At 42.5% G+C, this 22,883-nt stretch overlaps 1 protein-coding gene across 1 annotated transcript; it reads right to left on the reverse strand.

Moving 5' to 3' along the window:
* Positions 1-9,879: 9,879 nt before the first annotated feature.
* On the reverse strand, positions 9,880-20,228 carry ADAMTS1 (ADAM metallopeptidase with thrombospondin type 1 motif 1). Its single transcript, XM_004062644.4, has 9 exons — positions 17,816-20,228; positions 15,926-16,272; positions 15,445-15,577; positions 14,588-14,755; positions 13,870-14,156; positions 13,469-13,655; positions 13,181-13,356; positions 12,033-12,208; positions 9,880-11,872 (listed from the first exon to the last, which is right to left on the reverse strand). The coding sequence occupies exons 1-9, from the start codon at positions 18,543-18,545 to the stop codon at positions 11,173-11,175; spliced, it is 2,904 nt and encodes a 967-aa protein (XP_004062692.4). The 5' UTR covers positions 18,546-20,228; the 3' UTR covers positions 9,880-11,172.
* Between the last annotated feature and the right edge of the window lie 2,655 nt (positions 20,229-22,883).

A 22,883-nucleotide genomic window follows, 5' to 3' on the forward strand; every position in this document is an offset into this window, starting at 1 on the left:
TAAGCGGAAGTGGGCAAGTGTGAAAGGAAACCAAAGCCAGGGATGAGGGATGTCTGTCCGAGCTTTACAGCAACCCACTCTGGAGGGAACTAATCCATTCCCAAGAGAACAAATGCCATCCCTACAGAGTGAGAACTCATTCAGTATGGTTAGATGGCATCCAGACATTCAGAGGGTTCTGGCTCCCTGATCCAAACACCCCCCACTGGGCCCTACCTCCCACCACAGCCATGCCGGGGGATTAAATTTTAACATGAGATTTGGTGTGGACAAACAAACTATATCCAAACCTCAGCGGCAAATGACCCATGCTCTACCTCTTGCTAACTGCCCTACCTAAACCAAGCAGTTCAACCTCCCTTTGCCTCTTTCCTTATCTATAAGATAGAAATTATAATAATGAAGCTTTTTTAGGATTGAGTTGATTTATATAAAACACATTGTAAATTTCAAAGAATGTTGATTATCAGCTGGGCATGGTGACTCACACGTGTAATCCCAGCACTCTGGGAGGCCGAGGCTGGTAGATCACTTGAGGTCAGGATTCAAGACCAGACTGGCCAACATGGTGAAACCCCATCTCTACTAAAAATAGAAAGATGAGCTGGGCGTGGTGGTGCATGCTTGTAAGCCCAGCTACTCCCAGGAGAGTCACTGGAACCCTGGAGGCAGAGGTTGCAGTGAGCCGAGATCGTATCACTGCACTCCAGCCTGGGTGACACAGTGAGACTCCATCTCAATTAAAAAAAAAAAAAAGAATGTTGATTACCATCATTACTATCTGAGATTCAACTTTTCTTATGTCAATAAATACAGTATACCTCTTTGCTGGCTACATTCAGAGTTATGTAACATTCATATATAAATCTTTGTGAAACCTTCAGATTATTTAGCATAGATTCCTAGGAGTAGAAATATCTATATCCAATAATTTGAGTTTTTTGAGGGTTACTTATTAAATAAAAGTCATATCTCACAGGCATAGTTTTAGGAGTTTGGGGAATGGTGAGCAAAACAGACCCAGAGCTGGAAGAGGATATGGTTTCTATGAAAAGTGACAATGGAGAATGTAGAGTACTTTGAGAGTGCAGTCTAGCCTGGGGGGGGATTTAAGATAAAGTGACATTGACTTTAAGATCTAAAGAATGATTAGGGATTAATTAAATGGCCATTTGGAAGCAGGAGGTGAAATCAATGGCCAGCAAGAAAGTCTTGAAACAAGTTTGGGAGAAACCTCAAAGGAAGCCAGAGGGGAGGAAGAGAGCTTCTGGATGAAGAGGAACAGTTGGGCCAGATCCTACAAGTCTGGTAATCTGTCTGCAGATTTTGGCTTTATCCTCTACATAGTCAGAGAAGGGTTTGAACAAAAGAATGACATCCATTCTTAGGGTGATGGTTACACTAAAAGCCCAGGCTTCACCACTATGCAATATATCCATGAAGCAAAACTGCACTAGTACCCCTTATATTTATATTTTTTAAAAAAATGACATTTGTTTGTATTACCAAAAATGAAACAAAGAACACTCTGGTTGTATGTATTAGAAGGAGCACTGTAAAGGAATATGGCCTTCCCCTTAAGAGGCAGATGCAAGCCTAGTGGTGGGAGAGATGGCAGCTGGGACTAGGGTGGTGGTGATGAGGAGGCAGAGGCATGGAGATGGTGAAAAGACTTTAATGCAGTAGCAGAACCTGCCTATGGGCCACATGTAGAATAGGAGTGGGGAGAAGTAACTTCTAGCTCTCTGCTTCTGCAGCATACTGAGAAGAGAAGTGTAGAGGAAGCAGATCTGTTAAGCTGGAACTATGGGTTGAATTTAACTTTAAATGTATGAACTTTGAGGTTGAAAATTATGATTACAACTTCAAGAAAGAGTGTTGTGATTTACATCTGCACCAGCAGGATTTGAGGGGGCTTTCACACAATCATACCAATTTTTGATATTATTGTAATTTTTACTAACATTATTTTTAAACTTTGCCTATTTGGAACCTGAATTTTAATCTTGTTTAAAAACATGCACTCTGATTTCTAGTAGTCTGAGCATTTTTTTCTGAACTTTATGTACATGTAGATTTTTTTTCAATTGTCTGTTCAGGTCCTTTGACAATGTCTTGAGTACTTATTTTTATCTATCTGTATGAATTTTTTCTACATAACAGATCACAACCCCATACCTTTTGTATTTAATGAAATACTTTTTTCTTATTTTTAAAAGAATTCTATTGAAACATGAAGGTATAGAGCTTTTAAGCCAATCAAATAATTCCATTTATCTGTGTGTGTGTATTGTGTATATATGTGTGTGTTTGTGTCTTGGTTGTGTAGTCACATTCATTGTTTCTGTGTTCACATATACTCTCCCATCCAGGGAGCAGACAAATATATCCTTATATTTACTAATACTTCTTAAGGTTTTTGTGATGGTGGACTTTCTGTGTCAACTTGACTGGGCCCTGGAGTACCTAGATATTTGGTTAAACATTTTTCTGGCTGTTTCTGTCAGGGTGCATTTGCATGAGAATAACTTTTGAATTGGTAGACTGAGTAAAGCGGGTTGGCTTCCCCAGTATGGATGGGTCTCATCTGATTTGTTGAGGATCTGAATAGAACACAAAAACTGAGTAAGCGAGAATTTTCTCTCTCTGCCCAATTGCCTTTGAGCTGGGACATGGATCTTCTTCCAGTATCAGACCTAGACAGAACCATACCATCAGCTCTTCTTCTTTTTGTTTTTTAAGAGATTGCTTCTTGTGAATACCATTCACAGGTGCCATCCATCAAATGTGGATGTTTGATTAGCCTATCTTCTGGGACTCCAGCTCACTGACTACAGTTCTTGTAATTTCTCAGCCTCCTTAATTGTGTGATTAAGGATGGATAGATAGATATAGATAGATCTAGATAGATAGATAGATAGATAGATAGATAGATAGATAGATAGATAGATAGAGATTTACTACAAGATTTATTTATTGTAAGACAGATATATTCCCACCCAAACAAAAACAAACAAACAAACAAAAAACCCAGAAGAACTATACAAATCTTTGGAGTCATCTAGCATAGTTTTTTTCTTTTCCTTTCATATCACATTCATCTGCAAATCTCATTGTCTTGAGCTGTAGAATTTGACCTCTTTTATAACTTCTACAGCTATATAGATAGACATAGATAAATCTATATAGTTAGGTAGATAGATAGATATCTATATAAATTGATAATTATAGAGATAGATATCGTATTGGTTCTGTTTCTTTGGAGAACCTTGACTACTACAGTTTTCATTTAAATGCTTTAGCTATGTATCTAGAATTTAAGCTGATGAATAGTCCAAAAGAAGCCTCAGAATTTACTTATTTTTTCCAAATATTTTTCAGGGCTATGTTTTGAATGGTCCTTTTCTGCTCACAGATTTATGTTTCTAACTGTCATCTAGTAATAATTTGTGGTTAAAGTTACTAGATTTGTTTCTGGGCTATTTTTTTCATCCAATGTTATGTTTATCAATAATTCTACAACTACCATTTTGTTTTCTAATTGCAAGTTTAGGGTGAATTTACAAATCAAGTCAAACAAGTCTCTTGTATTATACCATGTTTTTCAGTTATGTTTCTCTCTGTTTTTCATTATCAAATTTATTTCTTCAGATGAACTTCAGAATCATGTTATCAAGTTCCAAAAATTTGAGTCATTAGCCAACACTTGAAATTTCATTAAATCTACTCATTATTTTAGGACAAAATAAACAGGTTATGATTTGGAGTCAATCTCAAAGAAATTTGTACATCTTTTGCTTTATTTAAGTCTTCTTTTTATGTTTTTGTAAAGGTTGGCTTTTTTTTTCCTTACATATTTGATCTGTCCTTAGCTAGAGAGAGATGTTAAAAATAAATAGAACAGTGCTTTCCTATTGATTATCCTTTGTAATTTTTTTTAAAGTTTTAAATTTATAGATAGATGTTTTATTATCCAGGACACATATTTTATTGTGACTTGTACTTTTAATTCACAAAACTATTATTCTTTATTTTTTGTGTTTCCATCTTAAAAATAATTTGGCTGAAATCAATTCTGTTCCTATTTTCTCTGTTTGCCTAATAAATCTTTGCACTTCTTTGACAAAAATGTCATTTTGATTTAGATAGTTTCCTTTTACTTATCATGTCCTTGGATTTTATTTTTAAGCACATCCTGAAGATATTTGTCTTTTAATAGAAGAGTTTAAACAATGTGTTTCCATAATAATGTAATTGGAACTCCGTCATCTTATTTTGTGTTTTTACTTTGCTTTCCATTCTTTACTTTATGGGTTTCATGTGAGTTCTCTTTCCATGAAAAGACTTTTGTGTGTGTTTGTTTTCAAGAAATATCATTCATCTATAGTTATCTAATTACCAAACTCAAGAATAAAATTATATTCTTTGTTAACTCCCAATATAATTTGAGCAAATTCTTTTATAATTTTGTAAATATGACATATGGTTTTGTACTGGAATTATTTTTATTAAAATATCTCACATTATATATCCTCTTTTTTAACAACTATCTTTACATTTCCAGATCATTTTGAAACCATATTCTCTGCAGTTTATATTTTGCTATAGGTGTAACTGGTTTCAATAATACTAGAAATCTTGTATTTTAATTTCTGTTGATCTCTAGGTAGAACACAGCACACATATAAGTTGCACAAAATATCTCCCCATCCAAAACAAAAACAAAAACAAAAAAAACAGAAGAACAATACAGATCTTTGGAGTCATCCATGATGGTTTTTTCTTTTCCCTTCACATCTACAAATCTGCACATCTCATTGTCTTGAGCTGTAGAAGTTGACCTCTTTTATTACTTCTATAGCTATCACCCTAGCTCAGCCCACCATTGCTGTTTATTGCAATTATGGCAATGGTCTTCTATTGGGTCCTCTTCTACAATGGCTTCCAATTAAAATGTTAGGTAAGCATGTCTCTCCTGTGCTCAGTTCCTTTCGCTCCCCATCTTACTCTGAGCAAAATGCAAACATACTGCCTACTTTAGTGGAACATGCTCTCTGCCCTCCACCAACCTCCTATCCTCATTGCTCCAGCCACATTGGCCTCTTGCTGTCCTCTCCATTGCTCCAGCCACATTGGCTTCTTGCTGTCCTCTCCAAGAAGTGAAGCATACTTCCACCTGTAGTGGCCACCCCTCTATTATAATATCCCTCTGAGAGCTATCCCCTTCCATCTCTCTGGTTTCCACCCACATATCTCCTTATTTAAGAAAACTTTCTGTATTATTCTTCATAAAGTTTCACTCCTCACCTCCTTCATACCCCAATAAGTAATTGTTTTGTACTTCTTTTAAGAGCAGCAGAACATAAGACAATAGTAATCCTAAATAAAAAGAAACTACCCTAGCTAACAAAACATGCTAAATTTCAAAAAAATAACTGTACTTTTAGAAACCTACCCTTACATAAAGGCAATATGGGTGCTAGAAGGGGCTGTAAAGAAAAATTCAAGTTTCTGAATTATAGAGACAAGAACACATTGAACAAAGGCCATATAAAGAATTTCCAAGACTGTTTGTGACCAGATGGAGACAAGTGGGGTGAGTGGGCATTGTGTATGTTTCTGAATTCCTCTGTGACTTGCTGTGTTCATGAGTTACTATATTTTATGTTCTGCTGTTCCGATGAGGAAGCATAATTTACTTTGTTGAGAAAACATGTAGATGAACCAAAACATCTTCCATCTTTGATGACATCACTCACTTTCTGCCAATGTCATATGAGTTCACCCATGTCACAGAAATATGTCCATGGCAGAACAGACTACATTTCTCTACTATGATATCTTTGCTTAATTTCCTTGATAGTCCCGGCACATGCAATCTTAATATTAATAAGTTTTTTTTTCTTTTGGGAAATCAATGAGGTTAGAAAATTATGGCTGCTGTATATTGTTCCTCTTTCATTAATATCTGTAGTGGACTCTTCTAGAAGACAAATGAAACAAAGAGCTGGGAACTATTTTTGCCAATCGTAGATGAAATCTCTGATCCGAAAATTGTGCTTGGAATTTTTTTTCTTTTTTTCTAAGATGGTGAACTGGATGCATTGTTAGCATGCCTCTCCCACTTGAAAAGACAAAATACTGTGTAGAAATTCATGCTGTGAACGTTTTTCCAAGAAGCAGCATAGGAAATTAATCAAAAAACTGAAAGAAACCACAGACCTATTTCAAAGAAGTGGTGAGCAGCAGCTTACGCCGTGAACCACACAAAAACCTGTAAGTGTCCAGAGCGTGAGAGGGAGAGACTGCATTTATGACACACACTCTCACTGAGGAGCCAGGCAATCCAGGCCACGCTGGGAGGCCTTCACTCTATCCAGCGCTGGAGCTGACTTACTGAGCTGTGGGGAGCATATGAGGAATGGCGTTCGGATCTGCTTTGTGTTCACTCGCAGAATCCAGTGGTGATGGAAGGAAATCATGCCTGATCCTACCTCACGGAGGACCTCGCAGAAGTCTGCCAGCTAATTGAGTTAATGGTCATGGGATGAGAGATGCTCCCAACAGATGTGCGGTATAATTTTGAGTGGGAATGAACCCCACTGGCCAGAATTGAGAGTCAAGTGGGAACTGTGCTATAGCCACAGGCACAGAAGCTGGGTGCCCACGCTTTGCTGGAGGACCAGAAGAGGTGTGGCCTGAAAGCCGGAGTTTCTCTCTCAGCCCAGAATGCTTCTGGCCTGGGGCAGTTTGGAATTCTGAGTGCAGGCTGTCTGGAACCCAGCTAGCTGCTGCTAGTAGAACACTGTGGATGCGAGACCTGCCTTGCCAAGTGTGTGGGGGCTGAGTGGGGCTTACTGCCACCTGCTACCCCCGACTCCCCATGTGGATTCATTTGTACAGCAGAGGCAGCTACACTCCTCCCTGTAACATTACCCCAGCAGGCAGGGAGTTGCCCTCTGATCAGCACTGGGGCTGCTGCTTGTACTCACAAGTGGGGAGCCAAACAGCAAACTTGCCTGACCCAGTCCCCAACTGGCTTTGCCCCTTCATCTGCCCTGGTAGTGTAATACAATGGACAGAGACTCTTGGGAGCTCCATGGCCCTGCACATTGCCTGAAATACCAGAGTACGCCACTCCCTTCCCCCCAACTCCCCTACCCATGGTAACATAAGGCAAGCATGAATCCCAAAACTACCAACACAGTTGGCGTTCTTTTGCAAGTGCCACCTCCTGGCTGGAGGCCAAGTGGCACAGCCCATTACAACATCTGCAGGACAATAACACAGTGCCCAGGAAGGAGAAAACTTGCACAACCTCAACTATCACCGTCGCCTACATCACCCTGGCTAGCCAGTAGATCTTGAGTCTGTCCATGTGCCCAGTACATGACCACCACAGCTGTATTTGAGAAGGCCAGTACCCTAAGGCTATTTATAACCACGGAAATCTCACAGGGTCTATGTCACTCCTTTCCCACCCACAACTGAGCTGGTACTGATATCCACTGCTGGGGGACCAGAGAGATCACATCACTGGATCCCTTGCAGACATTCGCCAGCACCAGCATGGAGTATGGAAACCTCACTGGGGATGAGACTCAGAGGAGCAGCAGTATTCACGGTAGTCTGGCCCTCAGGGACCGCTACTCTTAGGGGTGTGGGAGTGCATCACATTAAAGGAGCGTCCTATGGGACAAAGGAAACCAGACTGCAGGCCTTGAGTCCCTGATCTTTCCACTGTGGAAAGTTTCTTTCGGCAGAGGCACAGCTCATCATTTATACCTGTAACAGGAGAGAGCACAAAATCTCTCCTTCTTTCAAGCAAGCGGTTAATCAATCTTCTAAAACCAGGATGTGTGTTTTGAACTAATCTCTGCCAGCAGAGTATCTTAAACTACTCAGCCTACTGATGAAAAAAATATTTCACCAGCAGAGGGCTGAAAAACAATGTGGCAACACCAGAAAGTTGTCTGACATTGCCTTGATCTGAGAGGATGATAGGAAATTTTTTGGCTGATTTGATCTCTTAGTGTCCTGAAGTTTAGTGTCATTACTTACATCAAATCAATCTAAGCTATTAAAAAGAAAAGAATTCTGGTGAATGAGGCAAGATCTAAAAGTGACTTTTTAATCTTATGAGCTATCATTTTAGATTTATGTATCTCATTTTCTCAAATGGCATGTATAGTTAATGAGGGTCAGGGCATTTCTCATGTATATCCTCCATGTCACTTACTGTGGGGATTTGTATGCACTAATGTAGACAAATAATTTATTGTGTGAGGTTGTTGTTGCAAGTGGCAAGTTAGGCCACTGAATTGAATGATTAAATTCTGTGTTTAAATGAATTCTGGAAGACCAAGACTAGTTCCCACAATGTGAGAAGATGACTTTAACTTTCAGTCCTTTAGTCTAGTAGGTAGGAAAAAAAATAACCAGAAATTAATTTGATTCTCTGCACCTGTACACCTGACTGCTGAGAATGATATGTTCAATTGCTCAGGGGAAGAACACTTTGAATAACTGAGAGTAGGTTAGAAATTATCATCTATACATAAAAACTAGCATGCTATATTGTAATACCTGTGATATGGTTTGGCTGTGTCCCCACCAAATCTCATCTTGAATTGTAGTTCCCATAATTCCTGTGTGTTGTGGGATCCAGTGGGAGGTAAATGAATCATGGGGGTGGGTCTTTTCTGTGCTGTTGTTGTGATAGTGAATAAGTCTCATGAGATCTGATGGCTTTATAAAGAGGAGTTCCCCTGCCCAGGCTCTCTCTCTTTGCCAGCCGCCATCCACGCAAGACATGACTTGCTCCATCTTGCCTTCCGCCATGATTGTGAGGCCTCCCTAGCCATGTGGAACTGTGAGTCCATTAAACCTCTTTTTTTTCCCAGTCTTGGGTGTGTCTTTATCAAACTGCAACAGAAGAGGGCACAAACTCCTCCTTTCAAGGAAAAGAAGAAAAACGTAGAGTTCAAAATGTCTGTGGTTAACCACATAATCTGAGTCTTCTAGTAAATACTATTTCCTGGGAGAAGTGTAGTTACTTTGGAAGGAATCTGAACTTTTAGTTATTGATATACCACTTAGTATTTAAAAGACAGTGATTTACGAAAAGACTATGCAGAAAGGCCTGGGCTTTCCAAGTTTTCTCCAAAACCCCTCAGGTATTCCTGATGAGCAAGTGAAGCATTTAGAGGGTTTAACTCACCATGTATGTCTAACCTACATGTAATTTATGAGTCATTGTTTTCTACTCAATAGCTAAATACTTTCACATATTTTTACTTATGGGATATAATTGAGGAAGAGATACAAATTCAAAAAGCATCCAGAACTGAAAGGTCTTTCCATTTAATTTATGGTATATACCAGGGTTGGCAAACTGAATCTGCAGAACAAATCTGACCCATTATTTGTTTTTGCAAGTAGTTTTTTTAGAACACAGCCATGTCCATTCACTTACTCATTCTTTATGGCTAGTTTTGTGCTACAACAGCACAGTTGAGCAGTTGTGACATAGATGGTATTGACAGGATAGCTATTGACAGGATTGACAAAGTTGCAAATATTTACCATTTGGCTTTTTACAAGAGAAGTTTGCCAACCACTGATGTATATTATTAGATACATTAGTAACAAATGACATCATAAATTTCTTTCTTTTTAGCAATCATGTATACCAAGGATATAAGAAATACATCTCATTAGAAAAAAATCTTCTATTCAGCCGTCTTGCTTCACCTTCCTCTAGAACAAAATCTTATTGCCAAATAATTTAAGAAAATAATTCGGTCTTCAGATTCAATATTTGTGCCTCAGGTTTCCTTCCTAGGAATGAATTCCCACTTCAAAAAACAGACACACACATTCCAAAAGTGTTCTTTTATTTCTAGTAACATATATTGTATAAATACTCTATTTTATATGCACTTTCACAAAAGCGATATAATTTAAAAGTTTTTTTCATTAGAAATAAATGTATAAAAATAAATATGTTATTATAGGCATTTATTACTAACTATAGTCCTTCTTGGAAGGAACACCCAAACCAATACTTATAAAGTACATGTAATTTATAGTAACATATTTTACTATATACATATGGAAAAAATCATATTCTCACAGAAGAGCTGAACAAACATTCACCAGGATACGACTGTTGGACCAGCTGCTGGAGATGGACCTGCTACCCCTCAGCAGCCTCCCCACAAGACAAGTGATCTCAATGTCCCCAAACCTGTGGGACCCTGTTCTACACACCTCATTTTTGTTCCGGCGTTTCATCCTCCTTGTGTGATTGTACTGATTTTCATGAGACACAAGTTACTTCTTTACATCCATATTCCCAAAGCAGGGTTACATGGTAGGAAAGAAAGGAAGTTGGAGGTACTAAGCTCATTGTGTCTCCTCTAGTTTTTACCAGCATCTAATGCTTCACTGCTTTTTTTTTCCCATTGTAGACTTTAATGCACTTGAATAAATACATGGAGTTGTTTTTCCTCAAAATGAATTACACAAATAAAGACTGAGATGGTCCAAAAAAGGAAAGAGGAAGCCGTTTGAGTTATTTCACGTTGCCGAGCCTTTCTCTCATGTTGAACAATCTGAAGTTTTAATTCTTGGTAGAAATAATGTATAAACATTCTCTGAAACCATAGCAGCCATAAACAGTGCTGGTCAAAGATCCTATTTGTACTCCTTTCTCCCCCCCATTGTTAGTGAGGTAAAGTAAAACAGGTCTTAGTAAAACTCTCACCTTTCTCCTACTTTTCATTTCCCAACCCCCATGATACAAAGTATTTGATAAGTACCAGGAAACAGGGGTTGTAATAGTTCTAACTTTTTTTGACAATTGCTTTGTTTTTTCTAAACTTGTAATAGATGTAACAGAAGAAATAATAATAATAATGCCCGGGGCTTTATTATGCTATATCACTGCTCAGAGGTTAATAATCCTCACTAACTATCCTATCAGATTTGCAACTGGCAGTTTACTCTGATGATTCAACTCCTTTTCTATCTACCCCCATAATCCCACCTTACTGATACACCTCACTGGTTACTGGCAAGATACGCTGGATCCCTCCAGCCTTCTTGCTTTCCCTGCACCAGCCCTTCCTCACTTTGCCTTGCCCTCAAAGCTAACACCACTTAAACCACTTAACTGCATTCTGCCATTGTGCAAAAGTCTATGAAATGTTTAGGTTTCTTTAAAGGATCACAGCTCTCATGAGATAACACTCCTCCATCATGGGACAGACACTTCAAGCTTCTTTTTTTGTAACCCTTCCCACAGGTCTTAGAACATGATGACCACTCCCCCAGCTGCCACTGGGGGCAGGGATGGTCTGCACAAGGTCTGGTGCTGGCTGGCTTCACTTCCTTTGCACACTCGGAAGCAGGCTGTCCATTAATGTCTCGGCATTCTACCAGTCTTCTCTGCCAACCCAATTCACATGACTTAGAACATTCGCCCCACTCTTCAATGACCCATGCTGAAAAAGTGGGGATAGCATTGAAAGATTCCTTCTTCTTCTTTACGAAGTAGGTGTATTTAATTTTAGGTCGAAGGGCATTGCCCACAGTAAGAACCTGGATGGTCAAGGGCTCTTTGAGAGGGCTAAAGCTGCGAATTCTTTCCAATGCCGCAGAAGAGCCGCTGTACCTCAAAACAACACCTTTGTACATAATGTCTTGCTCTAAGGTGGACAAAGTGTAGTCACCATTAAGAATATACGTGCCATCAGCAGCTTTGATGGCAAGAAAGCTGCCATTGTTCCTGGATCCCCTCTGGTTCCGCTGTTTCACTTCGATGTTGGTGGCTCCAGTTGGAATTGTGATGATATCATGATATCCAGGTCTGCAGGTGACAAAAACAGGCATAAATCTCTGATTCATTGGCTAATTAGATTATTTAGCTTAAAAACACATTAATCTTTTATGAGACATATTTTTTTCCCAGACCTGTTGAAAGGCCCATTTAAATTATAAGGTCTGCAAATAGGTGTTTTAAAACTTACTTTGCACTAGTAACTGATCCTGATATTTTCTTACAAGTAGATCCATTTCCCCCACAAACACCACATTTATCAAACTTCTTTTTGGAGTCTATGATGCGATCACAACCAGCTTTTACACACTGTCCTTGCACACAGACAGAGGTGGAATCTGGGCTACATGGAGTACCATCTACAACCTGAAAAAAGGACACATGTCTAGTGTTACATACAAACAAAGGAAGGAGATGCTGCAATGATAAGTGTAAACATTTTCTCTCTACTTTCCTGACCATGCTAATTAAAAACAGTACCCTCTACACATTATGCATTTCATGCATTTACCCTTCACTTTGGCATGTTTTTCAGTACTATGTATAGACATCTGAAGAAATGAGAGATTTTTAAAAATTATTTATCTATTGACCTATGTCTCCTCCAGCTAAGGTCAATGAAAGTAGAGCTGTTTGTCACTTTGTTTACTGCTGTATCTTCAGAGCCTAGAATAATTAGTATCTGGCAAGAGTAAGTGCTTCAGAAATCACTTGCTGAATATTGAATCTGCAACTTGGGAATATTTTCATAGCCTACGGTGCTAATGACACACGATCATCTCAGTCACATTAAATTCCATTTTCTGTCTCAGATCCAGATGTATTCCCTTAGCAAAACAGCAAAAGAAATGATGCTTTTCCTAGTTCAATGTGTTTTCAAACATAAAAATTATCAATACTCAGACTACCACTTCTATTATTCTGTTTGCACCTGCTACTGCTAGTTACCCAGTAACAAGTATTTTGGACCATGCATATAGACTATTTTCCAAAACTACTGGTTACTGTGTGAATATAAAATGTATCTAACTATGAGCTGTATGTGAAGCCTAGTCGCACAGAGGAGCGCTTGACTGTCCAAAAAGCTTTTATTTCCATATAAAAGAGTAATAGCGAGCAATTGCAAGCATCTGAAGTGTTAGATTTAAGCTTCATTCATAACTGAAAACACTAAACTCAAAGCAGGCAGTTGCCAATTAATGTAAAAGAAAAGGAGTTCAAATTTGAAATTGAAGATATGTTAATATAGAAAGCAAAGAAAGTATAACAAAAATTGGTTGAAAAGGTAGCAAGCCCAGGTCTTGATTTTTAGGTAAAAATAAGGTAAAAACGAACTACCTTGGGCTGCAAAACGAAGAAGTAGCCAATGCCTTTGGCTTGGCAGATGAGCTTGCACCTGTCCTTTGGTGAGACACCAGCGTACTTGGGAATCCATTCCACTGCAGGCCCACTCCCAAAGGAAGCTTTTGAAAACTCGTTGTGTGCCTCACATTGTTCCTCTCTAAAGGTTTTTCCTGGAAAGAGAATAATATGATAACGTTATCAGTTTCCAATCTTGAGCCACCTGTTTGTGGGTACATCTGTTTTTAATCCAGTTTCTTAAAACCAGAGTCCATTGCTCCTCACCATTATTGTCTGGACAGTCCTCAAGGTTACAGGATCTGTAGCGCACTCGTTTGCCTTCACAGTACTTCCCTCCATTCTTTGGGACTGGGTTGTCACATTCCCTCATCGTGTACTGGACTCCTCCACCGCACGTTCTCGAACAGTCTCCCCAAGGCCCCCACATTCCCCAGCTTCCATGAAAAGGCGTCTAAATGGAGACATAAATCATCAGCATTAGAATTATCTAAAGAGAACTTTTAGGGTATCAAAGAAAGCCACATGGGACAAAGAATCAATTCTAAAAATAAGCTATCTCGCATTCCTGCTAGAGGACACAGACGGGGATGTTTAACTTGGTGTCATATCTTTTACCATCACTTTGTTCTTTTCAATTCTGAATGTGTTTCAGTAGAAAAACTCACATCAAAATGCTTTCTGTCGGTTTTGTTCACACACTTGCCGTTGATACACCATTTCCCTTCTCCACAGCTGGTGCCATCTGCCCACGGGAAGTGTTTGGTTTGGCACACCAGCACCCCGCCAGAGGTGCCGGTACACCACAAGGTGCTACATGTGCTGGCTGCATCGGGGCAGTGTTTGGAGTCCTCCCCAAATGTAAACTGGCACTGCCGGTTGGCATCGTAAGAGGTGCCAGGGAGATCGCCTGGGAGCTGTATGGGATTCTGAGGCTTGTCCATCAAACATTCCCCTGCAAAGGAAATGCCAACCAATATTAATACAGAGTTAGTGAGGGCATGAAGGGGTAGATCCCATTTCAGAAAATATTTATCATATGAGAAAATAGCAAAGTGATCTGAAAACTGTAAAGCTGGGGGAGGGAAATGCTAAAGAGATTTAGATTACTATTAAGATCTTATCCTCTATGGGGTATTTCTATATTAACAATGACAGGAAGTTATTGATCTGCGAACAATGTGAATGAATGGGCTTTGGGAGCTACTCAACCAGAAGCATTATTTTTTATTTGGAATTAAGATCTCAACAGTTAGGATCTTGACAGAGGAAAAGTAATTTTGAAGTGGGGAAAATAAAAAGAACAAAAAGGAAAGAGTTCATTTAACTAAACTTTATGCATGAAAGGTTGGATGCCATCTAGAGAGAGTAGCTGGAACATCTCACCATGACCATTATCCAGAAATGATGTAATCATGTAGGCACTGCAAGGAGACCAAGGCTGGCTGTGGTCCAGGTTGGAAAGCATTGACGCCATCATGTGGGAATCCTGGTTCACACCATTAAGGCTGGCACACTGCTTTGCATCATCATGTGGCATGTTAAACACGTGGCCTAGGAAGCAATCCAGAACCCACATTAAAATATGGATCATGGCTGGGTGCGGTGGCTCACACCGGTAATTCCAGAAGCCGAGGCGGGTGGATCACTTGAGGTCAGGAGTTCAAGACCAGCATGGCCAACATAGTGAAACCCCGTCTCTACTAAAAATACAAAAATTAGCCGGGTGTGGTGGCATGCACCTGTAATCCCAGCTACTGGGCATGCTGAGGTAGCAGAATCGCTTGAACCCAGGAGGCAGAAGTTGCAGTGAGCCGAGATTGTGCCACTCCACTCCAGACTGGGAGACAGAGTGAGACTCCATCTCAAAAAAAAAAATAATAAAATAAAATATGGATGATATGCAGCAGGTTCTATTTTCCCAACAGGGATTCATTCATTTGTCCCAAAATAACATTTCTAGAGAAAGAAATATATTTAGGAGATTGGCTCTTTTGCAGACCATGTCTACTTTTCACAGGGTGTAAACAAACATACACATTTCCAAATGTCCAGAGCTACTACTATCTTATTTTTTACTTTAATAAAAATGACCACGTTTGAAATAGTGACAAAATATTTTCTATAGTTTCTAAGATGCACTAGGACCTAAAATAGCAATATAACCTACAGACTCTCCTTATATTGTTTTACCAGTTTACATTTCTGAATTGGGCTTAACGTCTACTTTGAAGCAGACTTACCTAATTCATGGGCTGTGGTGAAGGCAGCTTGTAAACCATCATCTTCTATGACGGAGCAGCTTCTGCTCGGATCACACACAGTTCCAACATCAGCCATCCCAAGAGTATCACATGTCTGGGACCCACACAAGTCCTACAAAAAGCAAAGGTAAATCCTTATTAATAAGGGGAGCATGACCCTTGGGATCTAACTTTTTTGGCAGGGTGTGCCTTCACATATGCTTTGGAGCATCTACATTCATTATTGTTGACATAAGAAGACTTCATGTGACTTTAATCAAGCTTTTTTCTAATGCTTTTAAAATAGAACTGTGAAACTTGAGATATTTAAATTACAGTAGAAATGAGTAAGATAAACCATGCTAGCCAATTAAAAAAGGTTAACTGTAAAAACACTGGTGAAATGCCTTGTATATATCTTTTTGGTACAATGTAGACTCCTAAGAGGACAGTCTCACAGCTGGTACCATCTTCCTCTTACCTGTCTGGTGAAAAGAACTGCTGTGTCATAGTGCTCTGCATCCCGGTCACTGGGTGGGTTGTGCTGCTTCTGCCAGTTGCAAAAGTTCCGCAGAGTGAGGGCAGCATTGGAGGTCACTTCCGGCCCCTTCTGTTCATCGTGGATGACCAAGATCTTCACCACCACCAGGCTAACTGAATTACGAATGCTGGGGTGTTTGTACAATCTGGCTGCCACCGAAAACAAGGTGAGAAGGTAATGCTTTAGACCACTGCCGTGGAATTCTGCCATCGACTGGTCTGCCACAAGCATGGTTTCCACATAGCGGTGACTGGACACAAATCGCTTCTTTCTTATGCTTCCAGTTCCTGTAAAAAAAAAAAAAAAAGTTTGCTTATGGTCAGGCTGTCCAAGAATAGTTACCTTCCTAGCATATATTAGGAAAGCCTAACCAGTCAAAGCAAACAAAGCAAAAATATACCCAGAACAACAATAACAAAAATATTTGCATATCTTCACTCGAAGTGTTATTTTTAAAGTTCTCTCCTCTCCTTTAAATAAAAAGACCACACGCTCCTTTGCATGGTCAGGATCTTTCTGTGTGTGAGCAGGATTTCTTCTGTTCTCTTTGAAATCCCACAGTCTGAACAAGGCAGTTTCGCACATAATCCTACCCAATTGTAGTAAAATCTTGGAGCAAGGGTGGCAGGCAGAGGCCCTGAGTCACTCTTTCACAGGCGAGGGCTCAAATCCTGAATGAGATCATCAGGCTCCACGTGGAAGGCCTCGGGTAGGGCCTGGGCTGCTGCCAAGGGGCCGGGCCTTAAGGAATCTCAGACTGCACAGCTCTGCTGTCTCATTCCAGGGGTCCCTGGGGTGCTCCGCTCTTGCCAATTCCGGGCACAAGGACCACCCACTCTGCCCAGCAGCCTCTGGCCCCACTCCCACTGCCCCAGCGAAATAAGTTCCAGCTTCCAGGCATGATTGATTATTTGGAACAGAGCCTTCCACTCCGGACTGAGACCCAACCCCTGCAGAAAGTCCCAAACTGGGCTGCGACCACTTTGCTCCCAGGAGCAGAGGAGCAGGGGAAAAGGGGAGAATTCTTTAAAAAATGACACGCGAGAGAGTTAAAGAAGGAAAAAGGCACCAAAGTGATAAAACAAAAAGAACTGGAGAATAAGCACTGCACACAAGAGAGAAGGCGTAGCAGGAAGGACCGGCAGTGACTTTCAACAGTGCTTGAGAGCAGAATTATGGCCGCGAGAGGGAGTGCAAACTGGGAGGCGGGGCAAACCCGGGAAAGACCTCCCAAGCAGGTTCTGCGAAGGGGCCCCACCGCCTTCAGCCCGCCCGGGTCAGCCTTATAAGGGGGAAAGGGGACAGAAGTCTGCAGAACAGAGATCCTAGCGTAGCCGCTCAGGGTACCTTCCTAGGTCACCATTGCTCCTCTGCCCTCTCCACATCCGCCCTCCCGTGAGCGCAGGATGCACGCACAGGCAGCGGTTACAAAACTCAGCGCAACGTTGCAACCCGCACAAAAGGCGCACACAAAATCGTTAAAAAGAAATACACAGAGTGGAAAGAACTCTCACAAGCTCCAAATCACTAAAGGTGGAAGGAGTCAGGTTACAAACTCTCCCTCCCCGGCCTAAATGCTTTGCTTTAGTTTGCAGAAAATCGTTTGTCAGTTTTTTTCTTGGTTATTCATTATTCGGGCAAATGCAAGTATGTTTTCTAGCTGAGTTCACCAATCCAAACCTCAAACCGCATTCCTCCACTCCAGGCCTCCGTTCTGTCCGCGGACTTATGCTCCTGCCTGCCAGCAGGAGTCTACCCTGAAGTCGCGTGGGATAGAGAAAGTGAGGAGAGGAGGATGAATGGACAGACAAACGAGAGCAATTCTTCTACCTGTGGGCTGTCCTACGCCTTGCAGTGCCGGGTCCTGCGGCGACCACTGAGCCCCTTCGTCCTCGCCCTCAGTCCCTTCGTCCTCATCTTCGGTCTCCGCTTTCCCAGTCGGCCGGGGCTCGTCGTCCACGACCCCGCACGTGCCGCCGACGTCGCCCTGCCGATTCCGCCGCAGGAGGTGAAACTGTAGTGGTGCCGGCGGCTTCTCCCCTGGGGCGGCGGTGGCGAGGCGCTCGCTGGCGGCGGGCAGCGGCTGGATGAAATACGCCTCCCCCAGCAGGTAGAAGGCGCCGCGCACGCCCTCGCAGAGGCTGAGGGCGGCAGCTGAGCTGGGATCGCCATTCACGGTGCCGGAGTAGAAGCAGTGCGCCAGGTCGGGTTCCGGAAGCGGCGTCTCGGACCCGGATTTGCGCCCCACGTTCTGGAGCGTGAAGCCGGGCGCCAAAAAGCTGCTGTCGGGCCGCAGCTCCAGATCCAGCTGCTGGTCAAAGGCGTGCAGGCGGAGGCGCGTGGTCCCTTGTCCCGGGGCGCGCTCCAGCTCCGGCACCACTAGCTCCTCGTCCTCCTCGGAGGGGCGCCCGAGTGCGTCCGACACGGCCAGTAGCGCCGCGGCGAGCAGCAGCAGCGTGGGTACGGGCCCAAAGCTCCGAGAACCCGGAGCCCGCTCCGCGTTCCCCATGTCGCTGCCCAGCTTGCGCCTTCCGAACCCCTCGGGTACAGCTCGCTGCATTGGAGCCCCAGGAGACACCGCTCGCAGCAGCGCACGGAGCGAGGGAGCTTTAGTTCGGGTCGGGAGAGCAAAGCCTCGTTGGCCTGCTCTGGATTGTTAAAATTAACAATTTCTATTATTCGTTGGAAGGGCGCGCAGAGCCGGCTACAGCCGAAGCTCCCGGAGTCACTAAGAGGAGGCGCTGCAGTTCTGCCGGCGCGCGGGAAGTTTTTCTTCCAGCGCAAAGTTGGAGACACTGAGAGGCAGGCGCAGGCAGAGTGGCTCTGCTGGGACAAGAAGCGCTCTGGGGCGCCTCCGGGGCTGAGGCAACGCGGAGATTGGTGCCTGGCGCCCCTCTTCGGCCTCCGCCTTGGCTGCGGTGTTGCTCACTCTGCTCAGGGCTCTCCCCTCTCCGTCCGGTAGCGCACCCTGGCTTTGCAATAGCCCCTGGCTCGGAGCCGCTTTCCAGCGAGTGCAAGAACCGGGCAGCCGAGCGGTCCTTTTATAGTGGACCAGTGAACCCCCCCCCCCACCCCACTCCTCCCCTTTGGCCCTTTTCCATCCCAAAGACGCCGCCCCCGGCTCCGTTGGTGCTAAACCGCGCTCCGCGCTGCGGGCTCGGGAGGGGGAGGGGGCAGCCTCCGCGCTGGCTCCACGCCACTGCTCGTCAATCTAGGGGCGGAAGGGGCGCTGTGACCAGCACTTTGTACTGCTGGGGCCGCTCCAGGGAGAAGACTCTCCCTTCCACCGCTTTTCTCCCTCGCCGGTTTCCTGGACCACCCTTCCTCCCCACCGCCCGGTTGCGGTAACTCTGTTACCGCGCTGGGCTGCGGTTCCCAGGAGGGAGGGTTCGGTTGGAGAACGCAGTCCCTTCTCCAACATTTCCCTATCCTGGAGCTGCCCTGGGTCTCCTTCCCTCCTCCCTCAGTTCCCTCTTCCCCAATCTAGGAGATGAGCTAGGGCTACACTTTCTAGAAAAATACCTCACCCCACTTCTCCACCTTCCCAGCCTGCCAGGAGCTCCTTAGCCGCCGCCTGCTCTCTCTTCGCCCCAGCTTTTCTAGGGAAAGCTTGGCCCTGCGCTTCCCCCAGAAAGCATGCCTGGGTGAGGGGCCAGGTGACACTTCTTACGATCTGGATTTTAAAATATGTTTGCTTATGCCTTCACCCTCCACCAACCCCCACCCCGCACGCCACCTCTTCCCCAGAGACGACTTTGTGAGGACCCGGTTTCACATTTCTGGAATGGGTGATCTGGGACGCGGCTCAATTCCCTAGAGCATAAGGAGGGAATTGCGCTTTCTCTTCTTCATTGGAGAAATGATCGGCTCCCGCCAGTCTGCGTGCTTTCACTCAACAGCAGCTGCAAGCCCTAGGCCAGAGTCGCAGAAACGGCCAGGAACCCCACTTTCCTACCCGGGGGCCAGCAGCGATCGCTGGGGCTAGCAAGCGTGCAGAGGGGGAAAGAAGGAAATCGGCTTCCTTCCCGGACCCCTCCTTCCTCTTCCTACCAGGAAGGGAAAAGGCTATATCCGCGTTACGAAAGAGAGGAGAGGTCCACCAACAGGTCCTTAGGAAAAAAAACTGAGTGGCTCTTCTCTCCAAAAAGTGGGAGGGGCTCAAGGACCCAGAGGAAGGACGTGTTTCACAGGCGGAAAGCCGCGGGGACAATGGCGAGAGCGACCGCCCTAGCCCCGGGCGGACCCGCAACCCTCACACTCGCGCGCCCCCGCGTTAGTGCTCGAACTGGTCTCCGCCTTTCCGCCCCACTCCCGTCCGGTCTCTTGGTTGGCTCCAAGTAGATCTGGGTCCTTTCCTCGCTCCTCCCCAGATCTTCCCAACTTCAGTTGGCCCCAGCCAGAAGCGTCCCTTCTAGTTCTCCCACACGTCCCTCTTACAAGCTTTCTTTTCCGGATGCTTTCCAACTTCTTTTTCCCTAGCGAGATTGCTTACTTGAAAAACAAAAACAAAAACATTGCTTTCCACTCATCAGGAAAAATCAAATGAGCAAGAATGGCAGAGAGAAGCAACTCAGCTTACTTCTGAAGGGCTTAGTAACGACCTCTAGTCCCCACACATTTAGGAGTGGGTGGTTTCGTAGATTTAATTTTGGTTTCCTAAAATCACCCTCATCGTTGAACGTTGAATAATCAACCAAGGCCTTAGATGTATTTTGACAGCGCTCGATTAACATTCTGATAGTGTTTCTGCCTACCTCTTTTCACTGAGTCTCTCCTTTGCAGCCCTCGCTGTCTCTACCCCCCCTCCCGCCGTTGCATTTCTCCTTCAAACTCAACATTGATATCCGCACACCTGAGTGTGTGATTCCTTTCTGCATTGTTAAGCATTGTCCAGCCTACCTCCTTCTCTTCGACTTCGAACTACGAGGATTATTCCTTCCTGTTTCTCTGTTTCCCAAGCGTCTTTTCCCAAACATCTGATCATTCCTACTTCCCAGTTTGGTTTTCAGACTTTTTTTTTTTAACATTGTTATCTTCTATTACAGTAATTTTTTGACGGTCCATTTTCTATGATTTCATTTCATTTTACTGGTTCTTTCTAGCTAGAAAAAAGGCAAGATACTTGAGAGAACATATGAGGAAAGTCATGTTAGACTTTCAGGATATTGACCGCGGGATCACAAAAGCTTGAAGGCAAAGCCATCCGTACATTTTCAACCTCTTGCTGAGAAAAGGGCTCAGAAGATAATATATGGTGACAACAGTTACAGCCTCAGAGTGTCTTTGAGATGGAGATTTGAGATGGAGATTTTGGACACTCATAATCTCCATCTCAAGGAGAGGTGGCCCAGAGGCTGAATGAAGATGAGTGAAGGTAGATGTGATTCCCTTAAATTGGGGCAAAAAGGGACAAAAACAGCAGAAAATCTGTATCTTTAAAGACATATGTAACGTATTTCAGTCTATCAACTTCTCTACATAAACTTTAGCTTTTAAAAATATGTTAACGTAAGTTTGAACTTTAGTGTGTTTCTACCTGCAGGGTATTTTTATTGGAGGTTTGTTGAAAGCATACATTTCTGATCTTGAATGGGTTACTACAAATCCATTATAATTTTTTCATATTTCATGTTGCAGATACAAGTAGAGTTGAAAAAACAGTGAGTTAAAGGCAAAAGGATGGCGGGGAACATGGCTTTTTTATTCTCTGGGTTTCTATCCAGATTTCTGTTCTTTTGCATAATGACTCCAATCTGTTGTGCACCTGTAGTTCTGGGAAATGATTCTTTTTTAATCGCTTCAACAGAGACATGGACGTTGGAGTTGCCAACTACTAAGCTGAAAAACTCCATCTATGCTCAGAAGAACATTTAATCCACTTACTTTTTCTCTTTTTTTTAAAGATCAGCACTCATCAGGCATTTGTGGTAATATGCAAATATATACATATGACATATATATATATTTATAAGCAAAATGTGAATTGGAAAAACATTTGAATGTAGAAACAAGACCACAGGAGTAAATTTGTACAAGGCACTAGTAAAAGTGACGTGTAATGTGGGGTTCTTGTAGTGAGTTTCATAATCCAATTTTTGCTCCTTGATTTGAATGGGCACCCAAAATAACACATGCTATCCTAATCCCTACTCCCCATATTTTGGGTTTTATTTTTATAGAATACATATGGGCTTATATAAACATTAATCTCAACATGTTCTAATTTACATATGTAAGCTAATTTTTATTTCTAGAGATAACAGAACAAAACTCAAAACATTTGACATAAAATTATTGGAACAATTAACAGTTTGACCTATTAAACACATTATTGTCCTCTATGAACAGAGGGACTGTCTGAAAAAAAGAACAAGTTGTTTGCATTTTAAAGTGAGAGATAAGCATCAAGGTGTCAATTTCTATTTACACCTTATGTGTTCTTATTTGTTTCACTGATTCATATGTTACAGACACAATATTCTATTCACAATTTTCACGACGTCTATACCAAAGTAAGTATTCAACAAGTAGCCATGAAATGAGGACATCTGGTAATATACATGAGCTATTAGAATTGTTTTAATGTAAACATTGTCTAGAGAAACAACTAATGTGCATATTTCATAACCGGGAAATGCTTTTTATTCACATTTTAGTACCATAAGATTGACTAATTAGAAATAGGGAAGCTGTTTGGTATTAGTCCTACTTTTGGGAACATATGGTCTAAAGTAATATTGGCCAAATGGATATTTTAATTGATCACAAATGAGAAAGTAGTTAGAAAACTTCTAGTTTAAACAGGTTATATACCCAAAAGTATTGCAAATATTGGAGACAGAAAAATTATTGTAGCTTGCATTTAGACTCAAAATTGATATTCCCTCCAAATCATGCA

The sequence above is a fragment of the Gorilla gorilla genome, chromosome 22 (genome assembly GCF_029281585.2).
Source record: "Gorilla gorilla gorilla isolate KB3781 chromosome 22, NHGRI_mGorGor1-v2.1_pri, whole genome shotgun sequence".
NCBI classification, from domain to species: domain Eukaryota; kingdom Metazoa; phylum Chordata; class Mammalia; order Primates; family Hominidae; genus Gorilla; species Gorilla gorilla.

Bases quoted from the DNA above. Each gene is read 5' to 3' on its own strand.
- ADAMTS1 (XM_004062644.4), bottom strand. From the start codon at position 18,545: ATGCAGCGAGCTGTACCCGAGGGGTTCGGAAGGCGCAAGCTGGGCAGC. The intron at 16,273-17,815 runs GTAGAAGAATTG...TTTTTTTTACAG, and splicing joins AGGCGTAGGACAGCCCACAG to GAACTGGAAGCATAAGAAAG. The intron at 11,873-12,032 runs GTAAGTTTTAAA...TGTCACCTGCAG, and splicing joins GGATCAGTTACTAGTGCAAA to ACCTGGATATCATGATATCA.